This window comes from Pseudorca crassidens, chromosome 12 (assembly GCF_039906515.1).
Source record: "Pseudorca crassidens isolate mPseCra1 chromosome 12, mPseCra1.hap1, whole genome shotgun sequence".
NCBI classification, from domain to species: Eukaryota; Metazoa; Chordata; class Mammalia; order Artiodactyla; family Delphinidae; genus Pseudorca; species Pseudorca crassidens.
This window is the reverse complement of record NC_090307.1, coordinates 66,657,564-66,685,300: the sequence shown is the minus strand read 5'-3', so window position 1 is coordinate 66,685,300 and position 27,737 is coordinate 66,657,564. Positions and strand designations below refer to the sequence as shown.

At 53.8% G+C, this 27,737-nt stretch overlaps 1 protein-coding gene across 3 annotated transcripts; it reads right to left on the bottom strand.

The window, feature by feature from the left end:
- Positions 1-704: 704 nt before the first annotated feature.
- SMARCB1 (SWI/SNF related, matrix associated, actin dependent regulator of chromatin, subfamily b, member 1) lies at positions 705-27,735 on the bottom strand. Of its 3 annotated transcripts, none has more exons than XM_067700042.1 (9): positions 27,476-27,725; positions 23,621-23,759; positions 21,979-22,108; positions 19,943-20,080; positions 17,792-17,919; positions 14,549-14,715; positions 7,259-7,449; positions 1,368-1,499; positions 705-1,036 (listed from the first exon to the last, which is right to left on the bottom strand). In XM_067700042.1, exons 1-9 carry the CDS (start codon positions 27,566-27,568, stop codon positions 997-999), a joined length of 1,158 nt encoding a protein of 385 aa, XP_067556143.1. In that variant the 5' UTR covers positions 27,569-27,725; the 3' UTR covers positions 705-996. The 3 variants fall into 3 exon arrangements, with proteins under 3 accessions (XP_067556143.1, XP_067556144.1, XP_067556145.1); XM_067700043.1 differs by having other exon boundaries at positions 23,648-23,759; XM_067700044.1 differs by lacking the exons at positions 705-1,036; positions 1,368-1,499; positions 7,259-7,449 and adding an exon at positions 10,491-12,858 and having other exon boundaries at positions 27,476-27,735.
- Between the last annotated feature and the right edge of the window lie 2 nt (positions 27,736-27,737).

Genomic DNA, 27,737 nt, shown 5'->3' with positions numbered 1-27,737 from the left:
TCAGTTAGACTGTAGCTGTGCCTGGGTCACCCTGTGGTGCCTGGCCCAGTGAGGAGGCCCCCATGTGCCATCCTCCTGGGTCCCACATCCCAGGCAGAGTGGGGACCCTTCCACATTACAGAAGAGGATGCAGAGCTGCATCACTCTTCGAGTTGGTGCCAGGTTGGGTGTACTGCTCCTGTTACTCCTCACAACCTGCGCAGAGGGAGGGGCTGGCCTGGCCACAGCATCAGCTGGGGGTGGAGATGGGGCCCAGTCCACCTGTTATGTGTGAGGTGCTAGGAGGTGTGGCGAGAGCAGTGCACACCTGCTGGAGCTGAACAGCTGGGCACAGGCACCCGGGCTGGCAACACGCCCTCAACGACCACACAAGACGGGGCCTCTCCAAGGACCAGAGAAGCATGCGCCTGGCTGGGGGCGGGGCTGTGGCTGATGGGGCAAGCAGCCCTGCCTGCTGAGCCTCACCACCTCCTCATCCCTCTGGGACTGCAAGGACTTGCCGAGCACAGGTGGGTGGGATGCCGGGGCCAAGGGGAATCAAAACTGCTCTGAGTCAGGGCCTTGCAGGGCTGAGAATAGAGCCACGGTCCTGCTAAGGCTCAGCTGGGGACATGAGGCAGAGGAGGGTGAGGGTCCTGCCCGCAGCCTCGACCACATGTCCTGACCACATGTGGTCTCCCCCATTCTTGTTTTTATGCCACCACTTTGAAGAAACGAAACAGGACCTGACGCCTTTTATTTAAAAAATGTTGCTTGCCCTGCCTGGGGCTCCTATACAAAAACAAAACACAACCCAAAACGAGGCTTCTTCCTGACCAGAGACGGGCGGTAGGGACTGGAGCTCAGCAAAAGGAATGTGTACCCTGGGGTGGATGACCAGGAGGCCCCTGCCCCATGCTCCTCAGGATGGCCGGGCTGCCCCCTCCTTGCCAGAAGATGGAGGGGAGACGGTCCATTCTTCCAGATGCTCCGTGGGAGCCAAGCACCACTGGGTGGTTACCAGGCCGGGGCAGTGTTGGCCAGACGCCTCATCCGCCTGCAGGAGGGGAGAGGGCGGTGACCCTGGGCAGCTGCCCCTCCACCAGGGATCTCTAGGGCAGCCAGGGGAAGGGGCAGAGACAGGATGTGGTAGGTGGGATCCCCAGCCCCTCCCTCAGCCTTGGCCTGCTACTTGGGGCCCTGAAGCTGCCCTCTGTCCCACCCACCTCTCCAGGGGTCCCGAAACCTGGTCTAGGCTGTGGTCAGACCGACCCAAGGGCTACTCTTGTCCCCTGCAGGACTAGACTGGGACTCATCATCCAGGGGCCTGCTGGGTCTTGGGAAAGGCGACGGTCCTGTCCTGCCTGAAAATGGGGCTGGGGAGGCACCTTGTGTTCCTGTCCTGGTCGCGGATCTTCTTCTCCATCTCGGCATCTGTTAGGGTCTCCAGCAGCGGGCACCACTGATCAGCATCGCCTGTGTTCCGGATGGCAATCTCCACCGTGGGCAAGGGGTTCTCACTGTGGAAGACAGGAGGAAGTAGACAGTTCACAGAGCAGCAGCCGGAGAAGCTCCAGAAAGCACTGTCCACGCCCCACGGGCAGCTGGAACGCTGGAGCCTGGTGTCTGTGCCTGGCCCCCAACAGGGCGGTGGGGGTGCTGCGGCCCAGTGGACACCACGACAGCGACTCCAGGTCTGCATGCTGGGGAAGGGTCCATAGGACAGCGTTGCAGGGCCAGCTGTTCCCACTGCACCTGTGGGGAGGGGGAGGGCCATCACCTCGCTCAGCGTCCACGAAAAAGGAAACCAAAGGAGTCCACCCAGGAGTCCAGATGCCGCTCACTGAAGGCCACTGCCCCTGATGGTCCCACACACAGCTCCTCAGCCCGTCATGGGGCCCAGAACCCACGACCCCTGACTTCTCCACCTTGGGGTCCCTCAGAAACGTCTCCGACTCCAGCTGAGGGCCATCTGCACACCCTCTGGCTAAGTGGACTCAGCGGTTGGGGGGTCAGCCTCAGCGAGGCCACCAAGGCTGGGGGTGCCTGACCGAGCTGCCACCTTTGCCAGGAGGGCCAAGCCCAGGCTGCCCGGTGAGCCTCAGCACAGCCCGAGCCCTGCTCCCATCTACCCAGAGCCCTGTAGAGTCAGCTCTGGAGGAGGGAGAGCAGGGGGGCCCCAGGGAGGTGCCCGGTGGATGATGGCACAGAAGAAAACAGGCCCCTGGCCTTGGTCTAAACACCTCATCTCGAAAGTGGGGACAATGTCCTTGCTGTGAGGGCTTTTAGAGGATCACTATTACTAAACATCCAAAGTACGTCCACTATGTGAGGGCCGGGTGCCACTCCCACAGCCCCCGCCCACCCCCCTCATGCTGCCCCTCGGCCTGGAGTCTCAGGGACCGCAGGCGCACGGGGCACAGCCCAGGACTGCCCTGCTCCCCTGCAGAAGTGGGGCTCGCCTCTTGCTGCCACAGCTTGGCCCGTGGGGTCCATGCCCATGAGGCCCAGAGCTGGAGCTGGTGCTGGTGACTCAGAGGCCTGTGGCTGGGCCGCCCCTCCTCGGCTGCTCCTGACAGCTGCTCCCCAGCCGGGTGGCGGTTTGGCAATCCCAAAACCATCCGGCCAAAGACCCAAACATCATTCCTCACCTCGAGGGCTCCCAGCCGCCTTCCTCAGGAAGGGGCAACATGAAAGTCGCCAAGCCCACGCGGAGGGGAGCCAAACATGTTTTCCTCTTAAACAAGAGCTGGAGCGTGGGTCCTGGAGGCCCCTGTGTTTACCTCCCCGTGGCTCTGGGAAGATTCCACCCTAGTGGGTTTGTTCTAAAATAAGAACTGCTTGAGCCAGGCACGGAAGGATGGGCCTGGAGCCAGCAGGCCCCATAGGTGTTGCAGGAGACATGCAAGCAGAGCCGCCCTGACGCCCTCAGAATCCCCTCTGAGGGGACTGTGCTTCCCGGGCCTCAAGGCCACCTGGGACCCTGATGTTCCCACGACCTGCGGTGTCCAGGCAGGGAGGCCATGGCTGAGGAGGCAGAGGACCTGGACGTTCATCTTCGATGTGACCTCACTTTTATGACCTCACGAGGTACAAGAGGCCAGCTGAGAAGCATGACTGTGCCCGCTTGGTAGAGGAGAACAAGGCTGCGATGGTGAGCAACCTGCCCACAGCTCCTCAGCTGGGAGAAGGGGGCAAAACTCGACGTTGCCCTCCTGTTTATGATCAACTAACTTTGGATAAGGGGCCAAACCCACTCAATGGGGACAGAGCAGTCTTTCCAACAAATGGTGCTGGGACAGGAGCCTGGATCAGGCCACTGTTTCTTAGGTATGACACCAAAAGCACAAGCAACAAAAGAAAAAATAGATAAACTGGACATCATCAAAATTTAAAACTTTTGTGGGACTTCCCTTAACCCTTCCAGTGGTTAAGACTTCGCCTTCCAATGCAGTGGGTGCAGGTTCAATCCCTGGTCGGGGAGCTAAAATCCCACATGCCTCTCGCCAAAAAACCAAAACAAAACAGAAGCAATATTGTAATGAATTCAATAAAGACGTTAAAACAATGGTCCACATCAAAAAAAAAAGAATTTTAACTTTTGTGCCTGAAATGACACTGTCACGAAAGTGAAACATAAACCCACAAAAAGGGAGAGAATATTGCAAATCATGTATGTGATAAGGGACCTGTAGCTAGGATATATAATGAACTCTTACAACTAAATAATAAAACCAAATAACCCAATTAAAACTCAAAAGACTTGAATGACCTTTCGTCTAAAGAAGATATACACACGTCCAACAGCACATGAAAATATGCTCAACACCATCAGCCATTGGGAAATGCAAATCAAACCACACGGAGATGCCACTAGGGTGGCTAGGATCAAAGTCAGATAACAAAGGCTGGCGAGGATGTGGAGAAACTGGAGCCCTTGGTCCGCTGGAGAGAATGTAAAACCGCGCAGCTGCTTTGAAAACAAGTCTAGTGGTTCCTCCAAACGCTAAACAGAGCTACCACGTGACTCAGTAATTCCACCCCTAGGTACATACCCAAGAGAACTGAAAATAGGTGTTCAAACAAAACCTTGTGCACAAATGTTCACGGTAGCATTACTCTTAACAGCCAAAAGTTAACAAAACCCAAATGACCATCAACTGATGACTGGATAAATAAAGTATGGTCTGTCTATATGATGGAATATTATTCAGCCACAAAAAGGAATGAAGTTCTGATACAGGCTCCACATGGACGAACCCTGAAAACATTATGCTAAGAAGCTGGCCACAAAAAAACATATGTTATATGATTCTATTTACGTTAAGTATTCAGAACAGGCATATCTACAGACGGGAAGTAGATCAGCGGTTGCCCAGGACTGCGGAACTGTGCAAACACACAAAAACTCACTGAGTCGACACTCTAGGTGGTGAACGAAAACAAGCCGGCCAGCCCGGCCATGGGGCCAGCGCAGGGGCTGGAGCCCCAGGACTAACCTCTTCTGGTGGCTCTGGTCAGCCAGTCCACAACGACCCTGGTGCCTCCCAACCCTGAGGCTGTTCCAGTGACAATGCCTCTGTCCCCCACCGGGCACAGCTGCCAGGCTCTCTGACCCTTTGCCTGTCCCCAGCTTCCTCCAGCCGCTCCTGCCCTGGCCACCCGCTGCCTCCTCCCTGGCCCACACCCTCTGGCCTCGGTGGCCAGGCACTCGCACCTCCTCTGCTGGACAGCGCACTGGTTCTCCCCTGTGTCCCCAGCCAGGGCGGAGGGCTGGCCTGGAGGAGGTAGAGGAACTCTGCAGGATGCCACCCCCCTCATAGTCTCGGTGACCGTCTGACACCCTCACACCCTCTGCCCAGCCCTCCCCTGGGGAGCCCTGCCCCCTCGTCACTGACTCTTGTCTCCGTTCCGCTGGTTCCAAGACATCTGTATGTCCTTCTGGTTCAGCTCTATCCTCTAGCAGCCACACGCCCGCGTCCCCCTCATGCTCACTGCCTGCCTCTGCCCACATCAGGCTTGCCCGGCCCGCTGCCTGTTCTCCGCACTGGTGCCCCAGCTCACTAGCCTGTGACTAGCCTGCTCCACTGTCGCAGAGGAGGGCACTGCGGCCAGACACCAGGCTGGACTCAGTCTGGTGGAGACAGCCAGCACTGGCTCACAGGAATCCAGAGAGCTTCCAACAGGGGTGACGGGGCCCAGAGCTTAAAGTCCCCTTGAGGAGTCATGCGACTCAGCAGCTGCCAGGCTTCGCGTAGCAGAAACCAGGCTGGGGCTCCCCGTCCAGCTCTCTGTGGGCCAGGCAGGCCCTGGCCCCGGAGATGCAGCGAGCCCCTCTCCTTTCCCCAGGCAGAGGCTGGACAGCAGGGAAAGGCTGCTACTGGTCTCCCGGGGAGCTCCCGAGGTGTGGGGAGCGCAAGGGGAGAACGCGGGGTGGGGTCAGGAGGCAAAGTTCCAGGCCCCCTGCTAGCCGCAGTCCTGCCCCTGGATGATAAAGCCTGACCCCGCACTCCCCTTCCTGTCCTGCCAGCTCTCCGAGCACCCCACTGCCCAGCCCAGACCCAGCACACGCGAGCCCACGAAGCCTGGTTGGCTGGGGAAGTGCAGCAGCCCTCCTGATGCCAAAGGAGGCCTGTGGCCGCCTCCAGACCACCAGGCAGGCCGCACCCACCCAGCTGGCTGGGCCAGGCTGCTGTGGAGGGGGCATGCTTACCACAGTCCCCAGTGGGGCGGCCCTGCCTTTGATCCTGAGGATTTGAAAGCTGCATCCTCAGTACCAGAGTCATTCCCACCCACACAACGGAACGTGTTAACTAGCTGCTGAAATGGGAGCACTCCATTCCAGTCCTGACCTGCACCCCCCGGGGCCCCCGGGGGCCTGCTCTGGAGCTGCAGGTCGCACTGCCGACAGCCCGGAGCCCCGGCAATCAGAGCAGGAGGGATGCGGCCTCGTGTGTGGACACCCTCCAAGTCCCCCTGCTGCACACCAGTGAGATGTGGGCTCTGACTCAGCATTTGGTGATGAGGGACTCCCAGGACCTCAGGGTTGACTCTAGGAAGCAGGGCCACCCCAGACTGGCCCCAGTCCGGTCGGCCTCAGCTTGCATGCCGTCAGTGGACACACACCGCGACACCGTGAGCAGACCTCCCATGGGATGTGGAGTGTGGGCCTGTACCCACATCTGTGGAGCAGGATCCCCAGTTAGCGGGGCTGCTGGAGGTCATGGGAGGCCACGCATGTTATGTCAGCCGGGACGCCCAGGGCCTGAGGCCCTGCGGGTGTTGGTCATTCCTTCTCTCTTGCTCAGAGCTACAGGAAAACTGAGAAGGCTACCTCGTGGGATTTCTGGGGGAACCAGCTGATACAAACAGACTCATGCGCTCCCTTAGCTGTTTCGTCTCTTCAAGGCTCTTCATCTTTGCTCCTCTGCACCACCTTAAGGGGTGGTCCCTCAGTAATGGCCTCCAAATGTGGACGGTGACAGCTTGACGAGCAGAATAAATCCTAACATCCTATTTTGATGCAGAGATACTCAGCGCCGCCCCCGCTGGCACCCCATCCCGCAGAGGAAAAGGAGCTCAGGGGACAGGGCTGGATGTGACAAACAGTCCTGCTGGTGGGCGAGCTCTGCTATGTGGTTAACGCTCGCCGACTCCTGCCCCGGCCAGGCCCGCACGGCAGGGCCACCAGGAACAGGAAGGCCACATCTATGTCATGAGAAGCCCTGTCCCCCGGTCCACCCCCACCAGCACCCATGACACTGGACCAAATGCTATATTTACACTCCCTACCCCCCCCCGCCGCCCCGTCCCCAGCAGCCTGAACGCTACTCCCTCTTCCACAGCGGCACCCAGTACGGGTCCAGCCGGCAGGGGCGCCCACCACCTGCTCTCTGACTGAACAAGCAGCCTCTTGACTCCCCTCCAGGGAAGGCAGCATGGAGTAGGCCTTGTTTGAGATTCAGTGCCAGTCCATCAGACGACCCCGACCGAGGAAGGGTCTGGGTGAGTGCAGGGAGGAGGTGGCGTGTGAGGGCAGCAGGGGCTGTTGGCGGCAGAGTGGGTGAGGACAGAGGGGCAGACCCGCCGCCTCCTTAGATCCTCCTCTGTGATGGGGGATGGGAGAAGCCAACAGAGGCCGTTGAGCCCGCAAAGCTGCTCTCGGCCAGACGGCATCATGAGGCTCCAGAAAGTCCCAAAGGCATCACCACACACAGGGGGAAGCCTTGTCCCCAGAATGGTCTGCAGAAGGAGGAGGAGGCACCTGTCCAAGACCTACCTGAAGGCGTAGGTCTTCTGATGCCAGCTCAGCTGTCCCCGGATGCTGTACGCGATGGTGGTGACGAACTCCCCGCCCAGCCCCAGCTCGGAGCACAGCTTCAGGGCAAACTTCTCCGGCGAGTTCTCCTTCTCTGACATGTCCCACTCGAACTGGTCCACCAGGGAGATGTTTCCCACGTGGATGTTCAGCTGGGCCAGAACCAGGAACACAAGTCAGAGCAGGCAGAACTGCATCCCCCCTCCAGGCCCATAAGGAAGTGGGACGGCTGCCCTTATCCCTCTGGCTGCAACTCCCCATCCGCAAACGGGGCTGACCCCACAGACCTCCTGGGCGGCCAGAGAGACTGTGGTTCAGGGCCTGGCACTGTCACCCTCTAGGGAGGGCCCCGGGCACCTGAGTCCCGCCTTGCCCCTGTTCCCACCCCCTCGCTCCCTGCACTGGCCGATACCCTCTTCTCTGCCCTTCTACCGCACCGCTCTGGACCTTTACAACGTGATAAACACTGGTCACTCATCAGATACTATCCCCGAGCCCTCACCTGAGCCAGCGCCCACCCCCCTACTCTGTCTCTTCACGGAACATGCCCCGCTCTGAAATCATCTGCTATGTGCGCTCACAGACTCACAGCCCACATGGCACAGGCAGGGCCTGGGCGTGTGGGGGTGGGGGGCGGCGGGAGCGGAGGCCATGCTGGTTCCTGCGCCTCGCTCCCCAGAGGCATCTGTGAGACGTGCCACCTGCAGCCACAGCCTGTGCCCCAGGAGCTCCCCACCCTGACTTTTCACCCCACAGATGACCTGGGCCTGCTCTGAAACTGGGCATCAGAGACTCACAGGAAGGACAACTCGGGGTCTGGCGGCATTCACTGGGCATCGTGTGGAGACCCCTGCCCCTGCTGTCCAGCCCTCTACCAGCCAAGCAGGCCACGGTGCACCTGCCCCTTCATACTACTGTCCCCAGGCGCTCAGCTGGGCTTTTAAGATTCGGATCGGGACTCGTCCATGCCTTCAGAGAAATGTGAGGCCCTACCACCTGACCTGTGCATGAAGTCCTGCACGTCTGGGCCCCCTGCACGGCACTCCACTCTGCAGCCGAGGCCCCGCCACTCCCACCTCCAAGCCGCGCCCTTGCTGGGCGACCAACCAGGTCTGCGGGTGAGAATCGGAAGAGCCGGCCCTTCCCAGCAGGAACCACGTGTCTGGTGAGCCACGTCGGCACAGCAGGACTGGAAAGCGAAGCAGCAGCAGGCAGCCCGTGGACACATCACACGGGACCAAACCGCCCTGCGCACCACTCGGCCTGGCCATGAGGGGTGCCACGCAGACCGGTGCCTGTGTGTGCACTGCGCCGACTGCTCATCAACGCTATCGTTTATTAAGAAATACATACTCCTGCCGACCCAGGAGGCGCACAGGGGACGCACAGTGGGAAAAACAGACACAGAGTCATCTTCATGGGTTGACATCCAGTGCGGGGTTAAATACGTGAATGAGGGGACATCAGAGGTGTAGGTGCTGAGGGGAAGAGGGGGAGGGGCAGAAAGTGCAGTCAGCGGTTAGCCAGGAGCCCCAGGAAGGCCGCCCGGTGGAGGGGGCATTTTAGGAAGAACTGGACAAGCTGAGAGAGAGCAGGGTGGGTCTCCCAGGGGAGGGTCTGGGCAGAGCAGGGCCTGAGGCCTCCACAGAGGATGCAGGAAACTCACAGAATGGGGACTGGGAGCCGTCAGGGGGGTGGGGGGTGGTGAGGGGCGGCTGGACTGTGGGGCCAGGCCCCCCAAGCAGGCTCCCCAGCTTCAACCTGTATCACCCACATGCCATTCCCTCCCCCAGAAAGGGCCCACCAGCCCCCCAGAGTCTGACAGCTCCACCCTCAGCTGCACTGAGCCCCACGGCCCTGGAGGGCCAGGTGTCCTGGTCGCGGTGCCAGCCTAGGCTTTTGTTCCACCACTCCGGGAGCACCTGTGAGCGGCCGCCCTGAGCTAAGGCGCTGCTCTGTGAGGAGACATTGGTCAGATGTCATCCTTCACTGTGTCCCAGAAGCAGCCGGCTCCTCTGGAGTCTGTGACACATGGGAAACCCTGGATGTGGCCATCAGCGTGCTCGCCTACCAGGTGGCACGCTCCCCCAAGGTCACAGTGCCCACGAGGCTCTGCCTCCCCGGCAGCAGGCCTTCCCTGACCAGCTGTGTCCGGCCCCAATGCTGGCAGGCCCTCACGACCCCAACCAAGCAGGACCCCGACCTGGGGATGGTCTCCCAGCAGCCTACCAGCCGACACCATCCCATGGGTGGGGATTATAGGTGGGTGTGAGGGCCTGAACGGACCCCACGGCTGAGAGCTGTTTAGTCACCAAGAAAGCCTCTGATCAGGGAGCAGGTGACGGTCCCAGGTGGATTTTCAACTGCCTGACAACTTTCTGTATGGCTGCCCACAAGCCCCATCAGGAAAATAAAAAGATGACACTCAGTTACAAGAAAATGTCAGAGAAGCCAGCTGTCAGACTCACAAGGACCCTCCCTGTGGCTGATCTCGCCTATTTGGAACCATGCAGTTGGGTGTAGCCAACTCTGCAAGTCCACGTCCCCACCATGGTTACAGGACAAAGATGCAGCACAGAGCGGAGTAGGGACCACCCTCCAGGGGCCACAGGCTGCGCACAGGAACACAGGTGTTGGTCCCACAGCTGCAACCCACACATCCCCACTGCTTCTCTCCCAGGACATCCCCCTTCTTTCTCACCCGTGCCCTTTTTCTGCTAGTTGGCCATAATGAGAAACTGAAGCAGGTTAAGAAAAATAAATTCATATTTCTTTTAAAAGAAATTAACTAGCAAGGAGGTTGAATCAGTAATTAAAAACCTCCCTACAAAGAAAAGCCCTGGACCGGATGGCTTTACTGGTGAATCCTACTAAATGTTTAAAGAAGAACTAATACCAATCCTTATCAAATCCTGCCAAAAACAGGATGGACTTGAGGGGGAAGGGTAAGCTGGGACGAAGTGAGAGAGTGCACGGACTTATAAATACAACCACATGTAAAACAGATAGCTAGTGGGAAGCAGCCGCATAGCACAGGGAGATCAGCTCGTTGCTTTGTAACCATCCAGAGGGGTGGCAAGGAGATGCAAGAGGGAGGAGATATGGGGATATATGTATATGTATAGCTTATTCACTTCGTTATAAAGCAGAAACTAACACACCATTGTAAAGCAATTATGCTCCAATAAAGATGTTAAAAAAAAAAAATCCTGCCAAAAAACTGAAGAGCAAGGAACACTTCATAACTCATTGCCTTGATACCAAAGCCAGGCAAAGATACTACAAGAAAGGAAAACTATAGACCAATACTTCTTATGAACATTGATATGAAAATCCTCAACAGACTTCCCTGGTGGCACAGTGGTTAAGAATCCACCTGCCAATGCAAGAGACATGGGTTCGAGCCCAGGTCCGGGAAGATCCCACATGCCACAGAGCAACTAAGCCCATGCGCCACAACTACTGAGCCTGTGCTCTAGAGCCCAAGAGCCACACTACTGAAGCCCGTGAACCCAGAGCCTATGCTCTGCAACAAAGAGAAGCCACCACAATGAGAAGCCCGCACACCGCAATGAAAAGTAGCCCCCACTCGCTGCTACTAGAGAAAGCCCACACGCAGCAAGGAAGACCCAATGCAGCCATAAATAAATTTAAAAAACTAAATTCAACAAAATACTAGCAAAACTGAATTCAACAGCACATTAGAAGAATTACACATCATTATAAATGATAAAACAACATAAATCAATTATAAAAAGTGGAATCTATTATGGCAATGCAGGGATGGCTCAATAAGAAAACCGATCAATGCAATAAACCACTTGAACAGAATGAAGGACAAAAACCATATGATCGGGGCTTCCCTGGTGGCGCAGTGGTTGGGAGTCCACCTGCCGATGCAGGGGACATGGGTTCATGCCCCAGTCCAGGAAGATCCCACATGCCACCGAGCAGCTGGGCCCGTGAGCCATGGCCACTGGGCTTGGGCGTCCGGAACCTGTGCTCCGAAACGGGAGAGGCCACAACAGTGAGAGGCCCACGTACCGCAAAAAACAAACAAACCAAAAAAACCCATATCATGTCAACAGATGCAGAAAAAAGCATTTGACAAAATTCAACACGCTTTCGTGGTAAAAGCACTCAATAAACTAAGAATAAGTGGAAACTATGTCAACATAAAATTAATACACAAAAAAATCAATGTAAATATCACACTCAATGGTGAAAGAATGGTAACTTTTCCTCTAAGATCAGGAACTAGCCAAGGATACCCACTCTTGCCACTTTTATTCAACATAGCATTGGAATTTCTAGCCAGAGCAATTAGGCAAAAAAAAGAAATAGAAGGTATCCATTTGGAAAGGAAGAAGTAAAGTTATCTCTGTTCCCAGGTGATATGATCTTATTTGTAGAACACCTTAAAGATTCTACCAAAACACTATTAGAATAAATGAATTCAGCAAAGTAGGAGGATACAAAGTCAACACACAAAAATCGGTTGCATTTCTACACACTAACAATGAACAATCTGAAATTAAGAAAAAAATTCCAATTACAATAGCATCAAAAAGACTAAAATATTTAGAAATTAACTTAGCTAAGGAGATGAAAGACTTCTACAATGAAAACTATAAAACACACTGAAGGGACTTCCCTGGTGGTGTAGTGGTTAAGAATCCACCTGCCAATGCAGGGGACACGGGTTCTGAGCCCTGGTCTGGGAAGATCCCACATGCCATGGAGCAACTAAGCCCATGTGCCACAACTACTGAGCCTGCACTCTAGAGCCCGTGGGACACAACTACTGAAGCCCATGCACCTACAGCCCGTGCTCCACAACAAAGAGAAGCCACCACAATGAGAAGCCCGCGCACCACAACGAAGAGTAGCCCCCATTCTCACAACTGGAGAAAGCCTGTGTACAGCAGCAAAGGCCCAAGGCAGCCAAAAATAAATAAATAAATAAATAAATTTAAATTTTAAATTAATTAATTAATTTAAATACATGCTGGGGCAACCAGTGGTTGAAAGTCCATCTGCTGATGCAGGGGACGTGGGTTCGTGCCCCGGTCCAGGAAGATCCCACATGCCACGGAGAGGCTAGGCCTGTGAGCCATGGCCGCTGAGCCTGCGCGTCCGGAGCCTGTGCTCCGCAACGGGAGAGGCCACAACGGTGAGAGGCCCGCGTACCGCAAAAAAAAAAAAAAAAAAAAAAAAAAAAACACAAAAATCATGCTGAAGTAAATTAAACACATAAATAAATGGAAAAACATCCCACGTTCATGGATTGGGAGACAATATTATAAAGATGTGAAGATTGCCCAAAGCAGTCTACAAATCCAATGTAATACTTATCAAAATCCCAACAATAGAGGGCTTCCCTGGTGGTGCAGTGGTTGAGAGTCCACCTGCCGATGCAGGGGACACGGGTTTGTGCCCTGGTCCGGGAGGATCCTGTGTGCCATGGAGTGGCTAGGACCGTGAGCCATGGCCGCTGAGCTTGTGCGTCTGGAGCCTGTGCTCCGCAACGGGAGAGGCCACAATAGTGGGAGGCCCACGAACTGCCAAAAAAAAAAAAAAAAAATCCCAACAATATTTTTGCAGAAATAGAATAAAATCTATTTTAAAATTCATATGGAGGGACTTCCCTGGCAGATCAGTGGTTAACACTCTGTGCTTCCACTGCAGGGGGCCTGGGTTCGATCTCTGGCTGGGGAACTAAGATCCCACATGCACAGAGTTCAGCCAAGAAAAAAAAAATTCATATGGAATCTAAGAACAAAGGACGTCCAGCCAAAACAATGATGAAAAAGAACAAAACTGGAAGACTCACACTTCCTAATTTCTAAACTTACTGCAAAGCTACAATAATCAAAACAGTGTGTTACCAACATAAAAACAGACAATAGACCAGTGGGACAGCCCATAAATAAACCCTCAAATATGTGGTCAAAAGATTTTCAACAAAATTGACAAGACCATTCAATGAGGAAAGGATAGTCTTTTCAACAAATGGTTTTGGGAAAACAGGATATACATATGCAAAAAAAACGAAGCTGGACCCTTACCTAACACCATATGCAAAGATTAACTCAAAATGGATGGAACATATAAATGTAAGAGCTAAATCTATAAAACTCTTAGAAGAACACAGAGTGAAAGCTTTATGACATTGGATTTGGCAATGATTTCTCGGATATGCCACCAACGGCATACACAATAAATGAAAAAATAGACAAACTGGACTTTACCAAAATAAAAAAATTCTATGCATCAATGGGCACTATCAACAACATAAGAAGGCAACCCACAGAATAGAAGAAAATATTTGCAAATCACTTTATCTGAAAAGGGATTGCTATCTAGAAGACCCAGGGAACCGCTAAAGCTTAACAACAAAAACCTGATTCAAAAACACAAAGGACTTAAGCAGCCTTAGAGGATAAACAAATGGCCAATAAACACATGAAAAGATATTCAAGGTCACTAATCAACAGGGAAATGGGCTTCCCCGGTGGCGCAGTGGTTGAGAGTCCACCTGCCGATGCAGGGAACAGGGGTTTGTGCCCCGGTCCGGGAAGATCCCACATGCCGCGGAGCGGCTCGGCCCGTGAGCCATGGCCACTGAGCCTGCGCGTCCGGAGCCTGTGCTCCGCAATGGGAGAGGCTGCAACAGTGAAAAGGCCCGCGTACGGTAAAAAAACAAACAAACAGGGAAATGCAAATCAAAACCACAATGAGATTGCTTCATACCAAGCAGGCTCTGCAGCAGGCAGGCCTGGGCCCAAACCCCAGCTCTACCACTTCTCAGCAGGGCAGTTGGGGGTAGGTGGCCCCACCTCTTCACTTGTAACACAGCATCTTCCCCCAGGATGGTGGAGGTTACTGAGACAGTATGGGGTGTGCTTGGCGCAGCCTGCCCACAGGAAGAGTGTGGCAGTGTGCTCATCTTACTGTAGCCTTCCCTGCTCTACCTGTCAGCTGGCACAACCTCCTTTGTACCACCCAGGCTCTGCTCCACACCTGGCAAGGCCACAGCAGCACCCCAAATGCACCCAGAATGTGATACCTTACTCAGAAGCCAGCCCACACCTTTCCTGGGATAAGCTGCCTGAAGGACAGCTTTCCAGAAGCCCTGTCCCTCAGCATGAATCCCAGACAGGCTTCTGTTGAAGCCTCCACGTAGCTTCAGCACCCCATGACCCCCACCAGTATAAGGAAGGCCCTGGTGCAGGGCAGGGAGCTGCCTACCTTGATAATGACACGCTGGTCTGACTGGTCCTCCAGGATGCTGTCTGTGGGGTAGGACTCAATCTGCTGTCTGATGGCGGAGGCGATAGCTGGTACGAACGTCAGTGGGTTCAAATCCAGGTCATCACAGAGAATTTCTGAAAACATCTCAGGGGTCATCAGCTTCTCTGAAATGAGGTGAGAGGTATGGATTGCTGGTGGACTGCAGGGCCTAATGTCACCGTGCTCAGCCCTGACCTCCCCCAGCCTGTCCTCCTCTGCCAACCCACCTGGATGAAGATGAGCATAAAGATGAGGACGATGGATCCTCCCAGACACGGTAAGGAGAGGAAGCACAAGACGAACACCCCGCTTCTGGCCCTCAATCCATACACACACCCCCCCTACACCTCGGGAGGTGGTCAAGACCCTATGTGCTCCCCAACCCCAGGCTCCCCGCTCCCGGGCTTAGGACTGCACGGCTCTGTTAGTTCTAACCAGTGAGCTGTCTGGGGAGGGGGGAAGCAAAGGCACTTCAGAGCTGACGTGCCACTTCCTCACCTCTTCCAACCCAGGCAACCAGGGAAGCCCACGTGGAGACACAGGGCGAAGATGGCCTCAGAGGAAACCAACGTTGCCAACACCCTGACTCAAGAACTGGGAGGAGATAAAACCTGCTGTTATGCCCCCCAGGCTGTGGGACTTTGTCACCGCGGCCTGAGCTAACACAGGTTCCTTCTGGACAAGCCACTTGGAAGCCAGCATCCACTGGAAGACGGAGCAGGTGCACGTCTATCCACCACTTCCTCCACAGTGGAAATCCCCCAGAGATCACCTGGGGCTGCGTGTGGCTTTTTACAACCCCCCCACTGAGTTTCTGACTCTGTGGGCAGCACACACACTCAACAAGGCGACAGCGTGGGGGTGGGTACGGATCCTGGATCCTGGAGATCCAGGCCTCAGGGGTGAGCTTCATGGGGACTGTCCACTACTGGCCGGACTACAGCAAGGTCCTGTGCAGTCAACTGTTTTCCCCAGACCTGCCCTTTCTCATAACCCAAACTTCAATGACCACGTGCCAAACTGGGATGAGCCACAGAGAAGGGAAAAAAAAGAGTGAATTCCTGGGTTTCCCTGGTGGCGCAGTGGTTTAAGAATCCGCCTGCCAATGCAGGGGACACAGGTTCAAGCCCTGGTCCGGGAGGATCCCACGTGCCGTGGAGCAACTAAGCCTTGCGCCACAACTACTGAGCCTGCGCTCTAGAGCCCGCAAGCCACAACTACTGAGCCTGCATGCTACAACTACTGAGGCCCACACGCCTAGAGCCATGCTCCGCAACAAGATAAGCCACTGCAATGAGAAGCCTGTGCACTGCAACGAAGAGTAGACCCCGCTCTCTGCAACTAGAGAAAGCCTGCACGCAACAATGAAGACCCAATGCAGCCAAAAATAAAAATAAGTAAAATATATAAATTTATATATATATAAAAAAGGAATGAATTCCCTCACAAGCACTCGGCATGATTCCATCTTCAAGAACGGGGTCTGCTGGGACTTCCCTGATGGTGCAGTGGCTAAGAATCTGCCTGCCAATGCAGAGGACACAGGTTTGAGCCCTGGTCCGGGAAGATCCCACATGTGGCAGAGCAACTAAGCCCGTGCGCCACAACTACTGAGCCTAAGCTCTAGAGCCCATGAGCCAAAACTACTGAGCCTGTGTGCCACAACTACTGAAGCCCACATGCCTAGAGCCCGTGCTCTGCAATGAGAAGCCACCACAATGAGAAGCCCACACACTGCAGTGAAGAGTAGCCCCCGCTCACTGCAACTAGAGAAAGCCCGCACGCAACAAAGAAGGGAGGGAGGGAGGGAGGAAGAAAAGAAAGAAATAACTAAATAAATAAATAGAATGAGGTCTGTTTAACAGACAACTGACCCCACTATTTCACTAGCCCAGAAGAAGAGCTAGAGACCAACCCTCCTCACAGCACCATTGTGCCAGACCTGAACACTCAGCCAGCCTACTATTGATAACGCATACATCCAGTTTTGGAGAAGCAGCAGGAAGCTAAGGTGCTCAGGCCAAGCATCCTATGAGTATATTGTGCAGAGGATTTTAAAAGTTAACTTTTTTAGTCTATGATCGTTGTAGATTCAGATGCTGCCTTGATTACTGCAGCTCCACACCAAGTCTTGGGATTAGGAAGACTCATTCCTCCTACTTTCTTCTTTTCCAAAATTGCTTTAGCTACTCTAGTTCCTTTGCCTTTCCATTGAAATTTTAGAACAATTTTGTCTAAATCTACAAAATGTCTTGCTGGGATTTTCAAAGAAATTGCTTATAAACTTGCATATTAAAAGGGAAGAGATATGGAGATATATGTATATGTATAACTGACTCACTTTGTTACGAAGCAGAAACTAACACACCATTGTAAAGCAATTATACTCCAATAAAAATGAAAAAAAACTAAACTTGCATATTATTTTAGGGAGAATTAACATCTTGAATCTTCTGATCCATGAACATAGTTGTCTGTCCATTTATTCAGATCTCCTTTAATTACTTCCATCAGTGCTTTATAGTTTTCAGCATACAAAATGTTTCCTGAAACAAACTATATGTTTGTAAGATTTACATCTTTTTTCTTAACTGAGTAACTCTAAATAATAACATATTTTTATACTGGACATTTGAGTGTCCACGTGTTCACTGACAGTATATAATGTATAGAAATACAATTGACTTTTGCATGTCTATTTTGGGTCTTGTGACCTTGCTAAGACTCAGTTTTTAGTTCTAGCAGGTTTTCTTGGTAGGTCTCTTGAGATTTTCTATGTAGATAATCATGCCATCTACAAATAAAGACAGTTTCATTTCTTCCTTTCTGAAGCGTATGTTTTTTACATCATTTTCCTGCCTTATTACACTGGCTAGTACTTCCAGCACTATGTTGTCTATTCCCAATTTCCTGAGTTTTTATCAAGAACGAGTGCTGGATTTTGTTAAATGCTTTTTTTGTATCAAGTGATATAATCAAGGGATTTATTTATCTTTTCTAGTCTGTTAATATGATGGATCACACTGACTGATTTTCAAACAATGAACCAGGTTTGCATTCCAGGATTTGAACCCAAAGCCCACACCCTCTAAATCTACTCCACAGTGCTCTGAATGTCACAATCAGAGTCCAGGGTCCCCCTGACGGGCAGCAGGCAGGAAACAAGACTGTGTGCAAGATGGTGGGTTGGCCACCACATACCGTTCATGTTCCAGGTAAAGGCGTCCCGCAGCTTCTGCCCGTCTATCTCCATGTCCAGTCGGATGGGAACCAGCACCTCGGGCTGGGACGCGTTCTCATGGATCACAGCTGGGTCGTGGTCGTCAAAGCTGGAAGGGAGGCAGCAGCATGCTCAGCAAGGGGGACTGAGGTCCCTGCACCCAGGGCCTCCCTCTCTGCACCACTGGTCACTGTGACCTAACCAGAGGGGAAACCCTGCTTCTTACAGGGACTTGTCCACTATGGGCTGAGTCGGCAGAGACAGTGCCAGCAGGGGTCCACGGACACGTGGGATGGGAGGGGAGATGCTGACTTGGGCAGCAGGACAAGATGGAGATGTCCGAAGTAAGGGAGATTTAAGCCCCAAAGCATGTAGGACTTTCCCAGGAAACTGTAGGAAAGGAAGGGTACTCCCAAAAGTGGAAGCCCTTGAGCAAAGGCCGAGGGGCAGGAGAGTCAAGAGCTGCTGAGGGAAGGAGGGGTGCAGATGGGGCGGGGGAGCAGTGGGAGGATGCTGGGAAGCCACAGGGGTCCAAGTGCCCACAGTTCTCCATCTCCAGCCTCGAGCCCGAGGGAGCCCCAGGAAGACTGAGAGCAAGGCAGTTCTGTGCTCACACCTGCATTTTAGGAAGACGAAGCGGGAAGATATGGGGTGAGGGTGGGCGCAGGAAACCCAAGGATGGAAGACCGAGGGTTGAGAACTGTTCTCAGAGAGCTGGGGGCACAGATGACAAATAAACAAACAAATGAGGAAAACACCCCCCTCTCCCCGCCCAGACACGAATGCTCTAGGACAGAGTGGCCATTCTAAAAGGGGAGGACCACTCTGAGAAGTGACATTCAAACAGGGATGGGGAGGGAGAAAAAGGAAGGGGGAGGAGGGAAGGAGGAGGAAGAAAGGGATGAGCCTGCAGATGCTGGCAGGAAGTGAGGGAATTGCGAGGGCAGGAGTGCCTGGGCAGCTGAAGAGCGCTGAGGAGGCCACTGTGCCTGAGATGAAGGGCGTTAGGAGCCAGGGCCAGAGAGCGGCAGGCACCACCAGGACTCTGTCACGTGGATGCTGGTGTGACGGGGCATCTAGAGGACCCGCCCTGGTTGAAGGGGCACACGCCCAGTGGGGAGCTGGCCAAGGGTGGTCGGATTCTGGACACTTGGAGAGCTGAGCAAGTAGAATTTGTGGAGACTGGCTCTATGCTGTGAGAAGGAGGAAGGGTTCCAGGATTGTGGCCCAGGCACAGGAAGGACGGGATTGCTGTGTCCTGGGCTAGAGAAGCCTGCAGGCAGCCTGTGCTGGAGGTGCCTGGGGCGGCATTCAGAGGACAGCTTAGTGGGCAGGAGCTTGAAAAATGGCCCCCCAGAGACATCTATGTCCTAAGTCTTGGAACCTGTGACTGTCACTTTACAGAGCAAAAAAGGAGAGGGAGCCTTGTCCAAGTGGGCCCTAAATTACATCACAAGTGTCCTCACAAGAAAGAGAGGGAGAGGGAGTTCCCTGGTGGCCTAGTGGTTAGGATTCCAGGTTTTCACTGCAGTGGCCCAGGTTCAATCCCTGGTCAGGGAACTGATATCCTGCAAACCACGCGGCACGGCCAGAAAAAAAAAAGAGAGAGTGATAGAGAAAGAGAGGGAGATTTCACACACACAGAGGAGGCCATGTGACCAGGGAGGAAGAGACTGGAGTGATGCTGCCACGAGCCAAGGAACGTGGCAGCTGCCAGCAGCTGGAAGGGACCCTGGAGGGAGCAGGGCCTGGCAACACCTTGATTCCGGCCCAGTGAAACTCCCGGCCTCTGGAACTGTGTGAGAATAAACTTGTGTTGCTTCAAGCCACCCAGTTTGTGGCGTTCTGTTCTGGCACCACGGGCAACTAAGCATCGAGTCATGTGGATGGCAGAGAAAAGGTCCAGGGACTGCACCCAGGAACGTTACCTGAGGAGCCGGGGGTGAGCGCAGGCAGAGCCAGGCTGGACCATGCAGAGGCCAGTCATGCTGGACGCTGAGGGAGACCAGCCCCAAGGAGGAGCAGTGCAGAGTTTCTGGGACAGGAGGTCAAAGCAGAGCGTTTTTCTGGGGAGGAGGAAACTAAAACATGCTGGAGGACCTCAGTGGAGTCAGAGAGCGAGGCCCACTCACCACAGCGGGAACGTCCTCTTCTTGTCCCGGCCCATGCGGTTCCTGTTGATGGTGGTGGAGCAGGGCACGGCGTCCAGGTGGTGGGAGCTGTTGGGCAGGGTGGGCACCCACTGGCTGTTCCTCTTAGCCTTCTGTTCCCTGGGAGACATGGAAATACCTCCGCTCAGTCTACGAGCCGAAACTGCCCACCAGGCATCAGGTCGTGGTCAATGGATGCCCACTGCGCCCCTGCTGGGCCCCAGGTCCCAGTGGGGACCTCTGTGCACCCCAGACTCCGCGGGTGTCTATTCCCTAGGCTCCCACCAGCACCTGCTCCTGGGTTAGGGGAGGTGCAGAAGGGCCCCAGCCCAGTGCCTCAGCCATGACCCAACGTGCTACATGCTGACCCAACGTGCTACAGCCACACGGAAGCAAAGTCCCTTCTGCCAGGAGGGGACTGTACAAGAAGGCTGCCCAGTAGAGCAGCCCTGGAGCAAAGGCTTAAATGCTGATTCACGGTTCATGGGTGGAGGAGAGGAGAGCATTTCAGGAAGAACACAGAGGGCAGCAGGGCTGGAGACACAGAGAGGGTCCTGATTACAGGGGCTGGCGTGCTCTGCAGGAAACGGATGCACTCAGCAGGTGGCTGTGAGTCGCTGGAGGTTTGAAGCAGCCAGAGACTCAGACTGTTATTTTAGACATGCAGTCCAGGCTGAGACAGACTAGGCAACGGCTCTGGCCTCTGGGCCTTCAGACCAGTAGAAGTGAGAAGACACATTGATACATACTCTCTAGAAAATGATGCTCAAAGTAATCCAAGGAACCCATGTCCCAAAAGAGCTCACTCTTCTCTCCAAATTACAAGTTGCTTTTACTACTAGGAAAGTACCAAAAGCTGACCGACAGGAGTGGGTGGGCTCCCACATTGCTCTGCGAGCCCCTTCATCACCCTCGGGCCGTGTCCCTAGTAACCTGGGAGCAACGTGAGGGCAGCAACTGTACGTAACTGACCTTTCCATCCCCAACCTCTGTACCATGTCACCTTCATGATTTTCCGTAACCGCATCGCTTGAAACAATGGCCTGCCCCCCGCCTTAGTGCTCCCACCATCTCATGCACCTAAACGCATGTTTTCTTGAAAGCTGAAAGCGTCACGCAGGTATTCTGCACGTCTCGCTCATGTGAGCCAGGTTTCGGGTTGCTGCAGGGTCTACTTACCCACAACACATCGTGTAACCCCAGATTATTTGGGTGTCTGCATCTTCGCTCACACAGCCTTTCCCTGAGGCAGGACACTCAAGGGGCTCCCTAGTTCCCTTTATAATTCACATGCCACCAATAGCATCTCTGTACTTATAATGGTTTTTGTTTACGGTATAAATTATTTCCCTGGGACAAATTCCCAGGGGTGGAATTAATAGATCAGAGACCAACAAAAAACTTTGGGGCCGCAACGCCTGAGGCAGAGCCGCCACGGTGGGCGTGAGTGTGCCCACTCCATGACGCCCTCCCCGGTTCTTTATGTTGCTAGTTATTTTTTTATTCTGCATTTTTAAAATCACACCCAAGAACAAACATCATTCCCTGTGTTTGTTTACTCCTGTGCTTCAGTGTGGATCACACTTTACCTATTTGTCTACATAAAATAGAGAAATACTTGGGGTATCCAAGTTTTTCTTATAAATCTAAATGAACAAACTCTACAAGGTAGCAACTTCCCAATTTCTCCCGTTTAACTGTTAGTGTAAATGCTCTTTCAAAGGATCTACGTTGATACGTTCAAATCTATTGTTTGTGTTTTTTGTGAGTTGATCTGGGCCGCTAATTGTTCTGACAGATTAGTGAATCCCACTTTCAAAGCATTTCTTAATGACTCTCCAGAACCCAAGACTTGACTTATGTTTCTTAGAAATTCCAAAGTCAGAAAAAACTTCGAAGCCTGGCTAAGATGATCTGTAAACACAATGGGTAAATTGCTGAAAAGTATTTTGGCTCCAGGGCATGAGAAAAATACCCGTGGGTGTCCCGAGAGCGAGCCGAGCCTGGGGGTGCAGTACCTGAGGTAGGTGGGGGGTTCCGTGCTGATGGATACGGCCTTGTACTTCTCATCGTTGCCATCCAGAATCTCTTCCACCTCGGAGGCTTTTAACAGAGTTACGCTGGTGGCCAGGGTCGTGTATCCATGATCTGCAACCAGAGATGCGGCTGCGGTCACCCTGCGGGAGGGCAGTGAGCAGCAGCAGCCAGGAGATGCAGCGCACTGAGGTCCTCACATGCAGGAGGTGGGAAAGCGGGTGTCAACCTCACTACTGCCCAATGCTGGCCTCTTCCAAAGGGGCGGTCTGGACCCTGGCTTTCTCTAGAAGCCCTCCCAGGTCAGCACTCCCTGGATGGACGGGGACTAACGTGTCCCGGGAGGAGCACTGGCTCCAGGCACAGGGGACGCCCATGGGCAGCTCAGCCCACGGGGCCTCTCGGGGAAAGGAAGGCTCCAGAGTGACACCGCCAGTGGGAAGAGGTCTGACACCGCTGCAGTCCACGACACGAAGCAAGGTGGAGATGAAATGAGGGATGAGAAACATTTTTCTTTTAAAACAAGAGCCCAGAGAGTTGGAAAGAGCTGCTGTACACCAAACAGGAATTCCTGGCCCAGCGCCAGTGGATGCGAGCTGCCCGGGAGCGGGGAGTTCTAGGCAGTTCGACCACAGCTCACCTAGGAAGCCTGGTGGAGAGACAGATGGTTACAGGAAAGAGTCTCCCGAGTGCGAGGCCAAAGAGTCGCCAAGGCTTCCAAGGGGCAAGCGCAGCTGGGGACGCACTGGTTAGTGACTGGCGCTCCACTGGGGCGGAGGGAGGACCAGGGAGGCTTTGGAAAGCGCGGGAGGGAGTGAAAAGTTACAGCAGCGCATAGAAAAGCAGCTCCGGCTCCTGCATTAAAAGAACATGGTAGACGAGACCAACGCAGGGCCTACAGACATACCGGCACGGGACAGACTGTAAAGCGCACATGCACACACGCAGGGACGCAGGCACACGCACGCAAACGGGCACACGCACGCAAACGGGCGACGCGCACGCACGCAGGCACACGCACACGAGGCCCGGGCCAGCTCCGCCAGGCAACCCTGCCAAAGGGAAGGCAGCTTCGACCAAGCCCAGAGGCACAGGGCCTCGCCCCAGCTCAGAGGTGAGGAGCACCCTCTGCCCGCCCTCCCGGGTCGGGTGGCAGCGCCCCACAGCCCCAAGCGGGACATGCACACGAGCACCAGCGGACCGACTGCCAGAACCAAGTGCCACACGATGGATGTGCGCTGGGAAGCGAAGCGGTGAAAGCCCGAGGGGAGAGGGGGCTGGGGCGGCCCCCCGCCGCCCGGGCGCATGGAGGGTGACGATGGCAACACGCCCGCGGCATATGGTAGAGCATCACAGCATTCCTAAAACGTTTTCAGACCAGTGGTCTTCACAACACCCTCTCCGCCCTGGCCCCGCCCCCTCCACCTACTGCCCGCTGCCAACACCTGACCCTGACCGACCCTGACCGACCCTGACGGAGGACCACCCGCTCCAGGGGGCCCCCAGGACACTCCGCCACCCTAAGGTCAGGGCTGCCGTGAAGACGCTCCGGAGTGAAAACGTTTTATCTTCATGACATAAGCGAGTGGTTTTGAAACAGGTTTACAAACCCTCGTGAAGACGCACCCTTAGTGTTAGGTTTTGTTTTTTTACCATGTGACGATGCAACTATTTTCTTCCTCTCTTCCACAGTGGCTAGTCGCCTCCAGAGCGAGGGGTATCTCTTGTACAGAGAACCTCGGAACATACGGAGGTAGTTTCCCACCTATGAGTAAAGCGAGAAGGCTCATTATGAGGGTCGCAGCTCCTCGAGGAAGGGGAGGGCCCTGGCTCAGAGGCTCTGCTGGATGAGTGACAGACAAACACACCTCGACTTGGCCCCCAGGCCTCCAGGCGCCAGGCTTCCAGCAGCAGTAAAAATACATTCTGCTGACATCAGGGGTTCAACAGCAGTTCGTATCTGGCCTACATCTGTTCCTCTGGCAGGGGTAATAACATCTGCATCCTGACGACAGGACCAAATTCAGAAAGGCCTGACCAGACACTGGGGACGCAGGCCCCCCGAGCTCACTAAGCAGCTCGATGTGATTCTGATTTTGGACTAAGGATCTCTGGCACTTTCCAGAAATGCAAGGCCTCTCTGACTTTCTTTTATCTTAAGACTTTGATATTTTTACGATGTAATAAAGACCAAAAAGGTCTTTTAATTTTAGACAGATGCAGGATAATTTCCCCCATGGCCTTTGTTGCTTTGTTTAGTAACAAAACTCAAACCAGAAATACCAAAGGAATTTTCCAAAGAGTTTAAAATGCACTTATCAGCAGTCCTTAGATTGCTATATAAATCATTACTGCCCCAAACAATAGCTTCAGTTTGCCTGTACCAAATACTCGAAGTACGGCTTACTTGATGAAAAGAAATCTAGTCCTAAAGTTTTTATAGAGAAACTCCATTGTTTCACTGACTTTTCAAAAACGAACACTTGAGTCACATGGCCAGGGACAGCAGGTGGACTGGGTGCTGGCTCCACCTGTGACCAGGCATCACTTCCCTTTTCTGGGTCTCCCTGCTTCTCTGTCAGACGTTCATCAGCTGTGAGGTTCACCCACGAAGGACCACTTCTACTACTTTCCCACTTACCTACCCCATTATAGTATATTTATTTTTAAAAAGTTTCTCCATTTTCCATGAATCAAAGATTTACATGATGCCCAACCAGGGCTGCCGAACAGTGCAAGAGAAAGTGGCCACAGGGTCACTGGTGCTCCCCACTGCAGGCACAGACCCATGCGAGTTATTTGGCTTGAGTGTGGTTACCGTCCAAGGGTAAACACATAGTTTCCATTAGGTTTTTGAAAAGACACTGACTGTAATGCCCCCACTACTACTTTGCAGGTCCTGCAGACCTCCCACACTCCTAGGCCCTTCCCAAGGTCCCTTCAGAACTTAGGAGACCAGGCCTGCCTTCCTGGGTTTTCCCTGAACCAGCCTTTGCCACCTCTGGACTCGGGTTTCCCAAATGGAAAACCAAGCTGTGGTTATGAGGATTTCCTAGGATCCTCTTAGCAGTGACTCTGGCATGGTGACAACGGCTGCCTGCAGATGGCAGGAGAAGGGTGACACGCTCACTGCACCTGTGGATGCCCTCCCAAGGCTGCTACACCCAAGTGTGTGGGGGCGCTGAGGGTGTTGCTCTGGCGGGCCCACCTCTCTGAATATGGTGCCTGTTTGCCAAGGGCAAGGGGCCTGGGGGTCATCCACCCAATGCTGTCAGAGGAGCTGCTGCTTATCAGTAGACAGCACTCTGACCCTGAACCCTTCCCAGGCCTCCCAAGGCCTGATGATTGTTAAGCCAGGCCCCAGAAAGCAAACTGCCTCTCCCTTCTCCCATGTGGTCTCTATATACTGTATCTCAGGACAAACATTCTCACTCAACAGGGCTGAAAGAGAAGACTGCAGTTAGCTGTCTAGAATCTAAAATGTGCTAAGGGGAAGATCTTAGAGACCATCTAGTCTAAGCATCTCATTACATACATGAGAAAAGTGACACACAGGCAGAGCTGGAACCAGGCCTCCTGACGTTCTGCCCACCTGGCTGTGGGCTCCACCTAATAAACACAAGCTTGATTTTCAAAAGTACCACCGACTCAGGGTCAATGCTCAACTGACTGCTCTTCCTGCCCGTTAGATCAGGTAAAGGTTTCTTTCTTTCTTTTTTTTTCTTAAATTAACTACTAATTTATTTTTGGCTGCACTGGGTCTTCGCTGCTACGTGCAGGCTTTCTCTAGTGGCAGTGAGCAGGGCCTACTCTTCGTTGTGGTGCATGGACTTCTCATTGCGGTGGCTTCTCTTGTTGCAGAGCACAGGCTCTAGGCGCACGGGCTTCAGTATTTTGCAGCACACGAGCTCAGTAATTGTGGCTCGCAGGCTCTAGATCGCAGGCTCAGTAGTTGTGGCTCATGGGCTTAGTTGCTCCGCAGCATGTGGGATATTCCTGGACCAGGGCTCAAACCCATGTCCCCTGCACTGGCAGGCGAATTCTTAACCACAGCGCCACCAGGGAAGTCCCAGGTAAAGGTTTCTTTAAACAATCTGTCCATCATCACAAACTGAAACTCCTCCACTGCCTTTGTGCCCACCAGCCAATGAGGACCATTCTGAGCTATGGCAGATGGCAGGCACTGGCTCCTCTCCTCAGCACAGCTAGCTTTGAAGAGTATTTTTGTGATGACATGAAAAATGTGTTGCATCCTGCCCCTTGTGTTTTACAAAAACTGGTGAAAAAAGGAAACACTAAGGTTCTGATGCTACTGAAAACACTGGTCTCATAACTCAATACAACTCAGACAAGTCAGGAATCACAGGGAGTCCTGGAAGCCTCAGTGTGACCATCATGAGGCTTAATTCATTCACACTATGTTCAATTGTGATGGAAAAAAAAAACATTGTGGGGGAAAAAAAGAAAAAAAAAAGGAATGAAATGTCTAATACTGAAAACTGCTACAAGGAGAAGCAACCGCTGGCATTTGTAACTGCTTTAACTCTCCAAGATCTGCACTTAGCTCATTACATGAGGAAGACACTACTGCTTGGTGTTTGCACATCTAAATTGCATATCCATAATTGAAAAATATATGTGTATGTGCATGTACACACACAGACCTGGGACTGCCAAAAAGCCTAGTTTGAGGCAATCTGGAAAAACTTAATATACTTGGTATAAACTACCAGTGAAGAACCAGTTGTAGGGTTTTCCTAAAGTCAGTTAACCACATGATTCAACAAAGTGCTGAAAAGTTACTTTTAGTTAAGGATTAAAGCATAAGGCTCTTTCCCCTGTACTAACTCAGAGTTAGTTCAAGATATCCGAAGTGTCAAGCGCTTCCGAATTGCTGATAGATCTAACTCGGGGGCTGCGGCCTTAGCCATCCAAAAGCAAGTATCCTCCTCCCAACCTGTTTCCTCACTGGTAATCAAAGGTCAGAACAACTCCCCGCCCACCTCAAAGTTCACGAACACGAAGGGAGTGAGCCCTCACTAAGCCCCGTGTTTCGAACATACGATTTCAGGATCCCAGCTCCAGCAGTGTGGGACAGGTGCGCGTGAGGGGTACAACATCTCCCCCCACGTGTCGCAAGAGATAACACCCCGTTTCTATGTGTCCGGCTGGAGCAGTGAAACTCAGCGTGGCCCCGTGGCCCCGGGACGCCGCAGCCCTGGCAGCCGGGGGAGTCCGCGACTCCGCAACACCGGTGGGTGAACCGAGCGCGGGGCTGGGGACTGCTCAACCACGCCCCGGTCAAACCGCGCCCCCAGACACAGACAGACCACGCCCCACTGGCCGGCCGCGCACGCGCGCGCCCGCCCGTCCGCCGCGATGAATGGAGACGCGCGTTCCCGGCGCGCAGACCCGCCCCGAGGCTCCCGCGGGGACCAGGCCGGCCCGGGGCCCGAAGAGAGAGGACGCGCCGCGGGCTACCTCAGAGCCGATCATGTAGAACTCGCCGTCATCTTCCAGCTGGAACTTGACAGGCTTCTGCCCGAAGGTCTTGCTCAGCGCCATCATCATCATTGCGGCGGCAGAGTCGGGCGGCCACGATCGGGCTGCGAGGGTCAGGAGGGCTGAGGCGGGGCCGGGGCGCGCCGAGCCCAGGGAAGCCGAAGCCGGAGGCGAAGGGCTGGCCGAGCCGGGCCAGGTGCTTGCGCCGCCGCCGGGCTCCTCCACCGCCGCAGCAGACGAC

Excerpts from the sequence above, each read along its gene's own strand:
- SMARCB1 (XM_067700042.1), bottom strand. The coding sequence starts at position 27,568 with ATGATGATGATGGCGCTGAGCAAGACCTTCGGGCAGAAGCCTGTCAAG. Across the intron at positions 20,081-21,978 it reads GAACCCCCCACCTACCTCAG|GGAACAGAAGGCTAAGAGGA; the intron begins GTACTGCACCCC and ends CATGTCTCCCAG. Across the intron at positions 1,500-7,258 it reads CAGAAGACCTACGCCTTCAG|TGAGAACCCCTTGCCCACGG; the intron begins GTAGGTCTTGGA and ends TGTCTTCCACAG.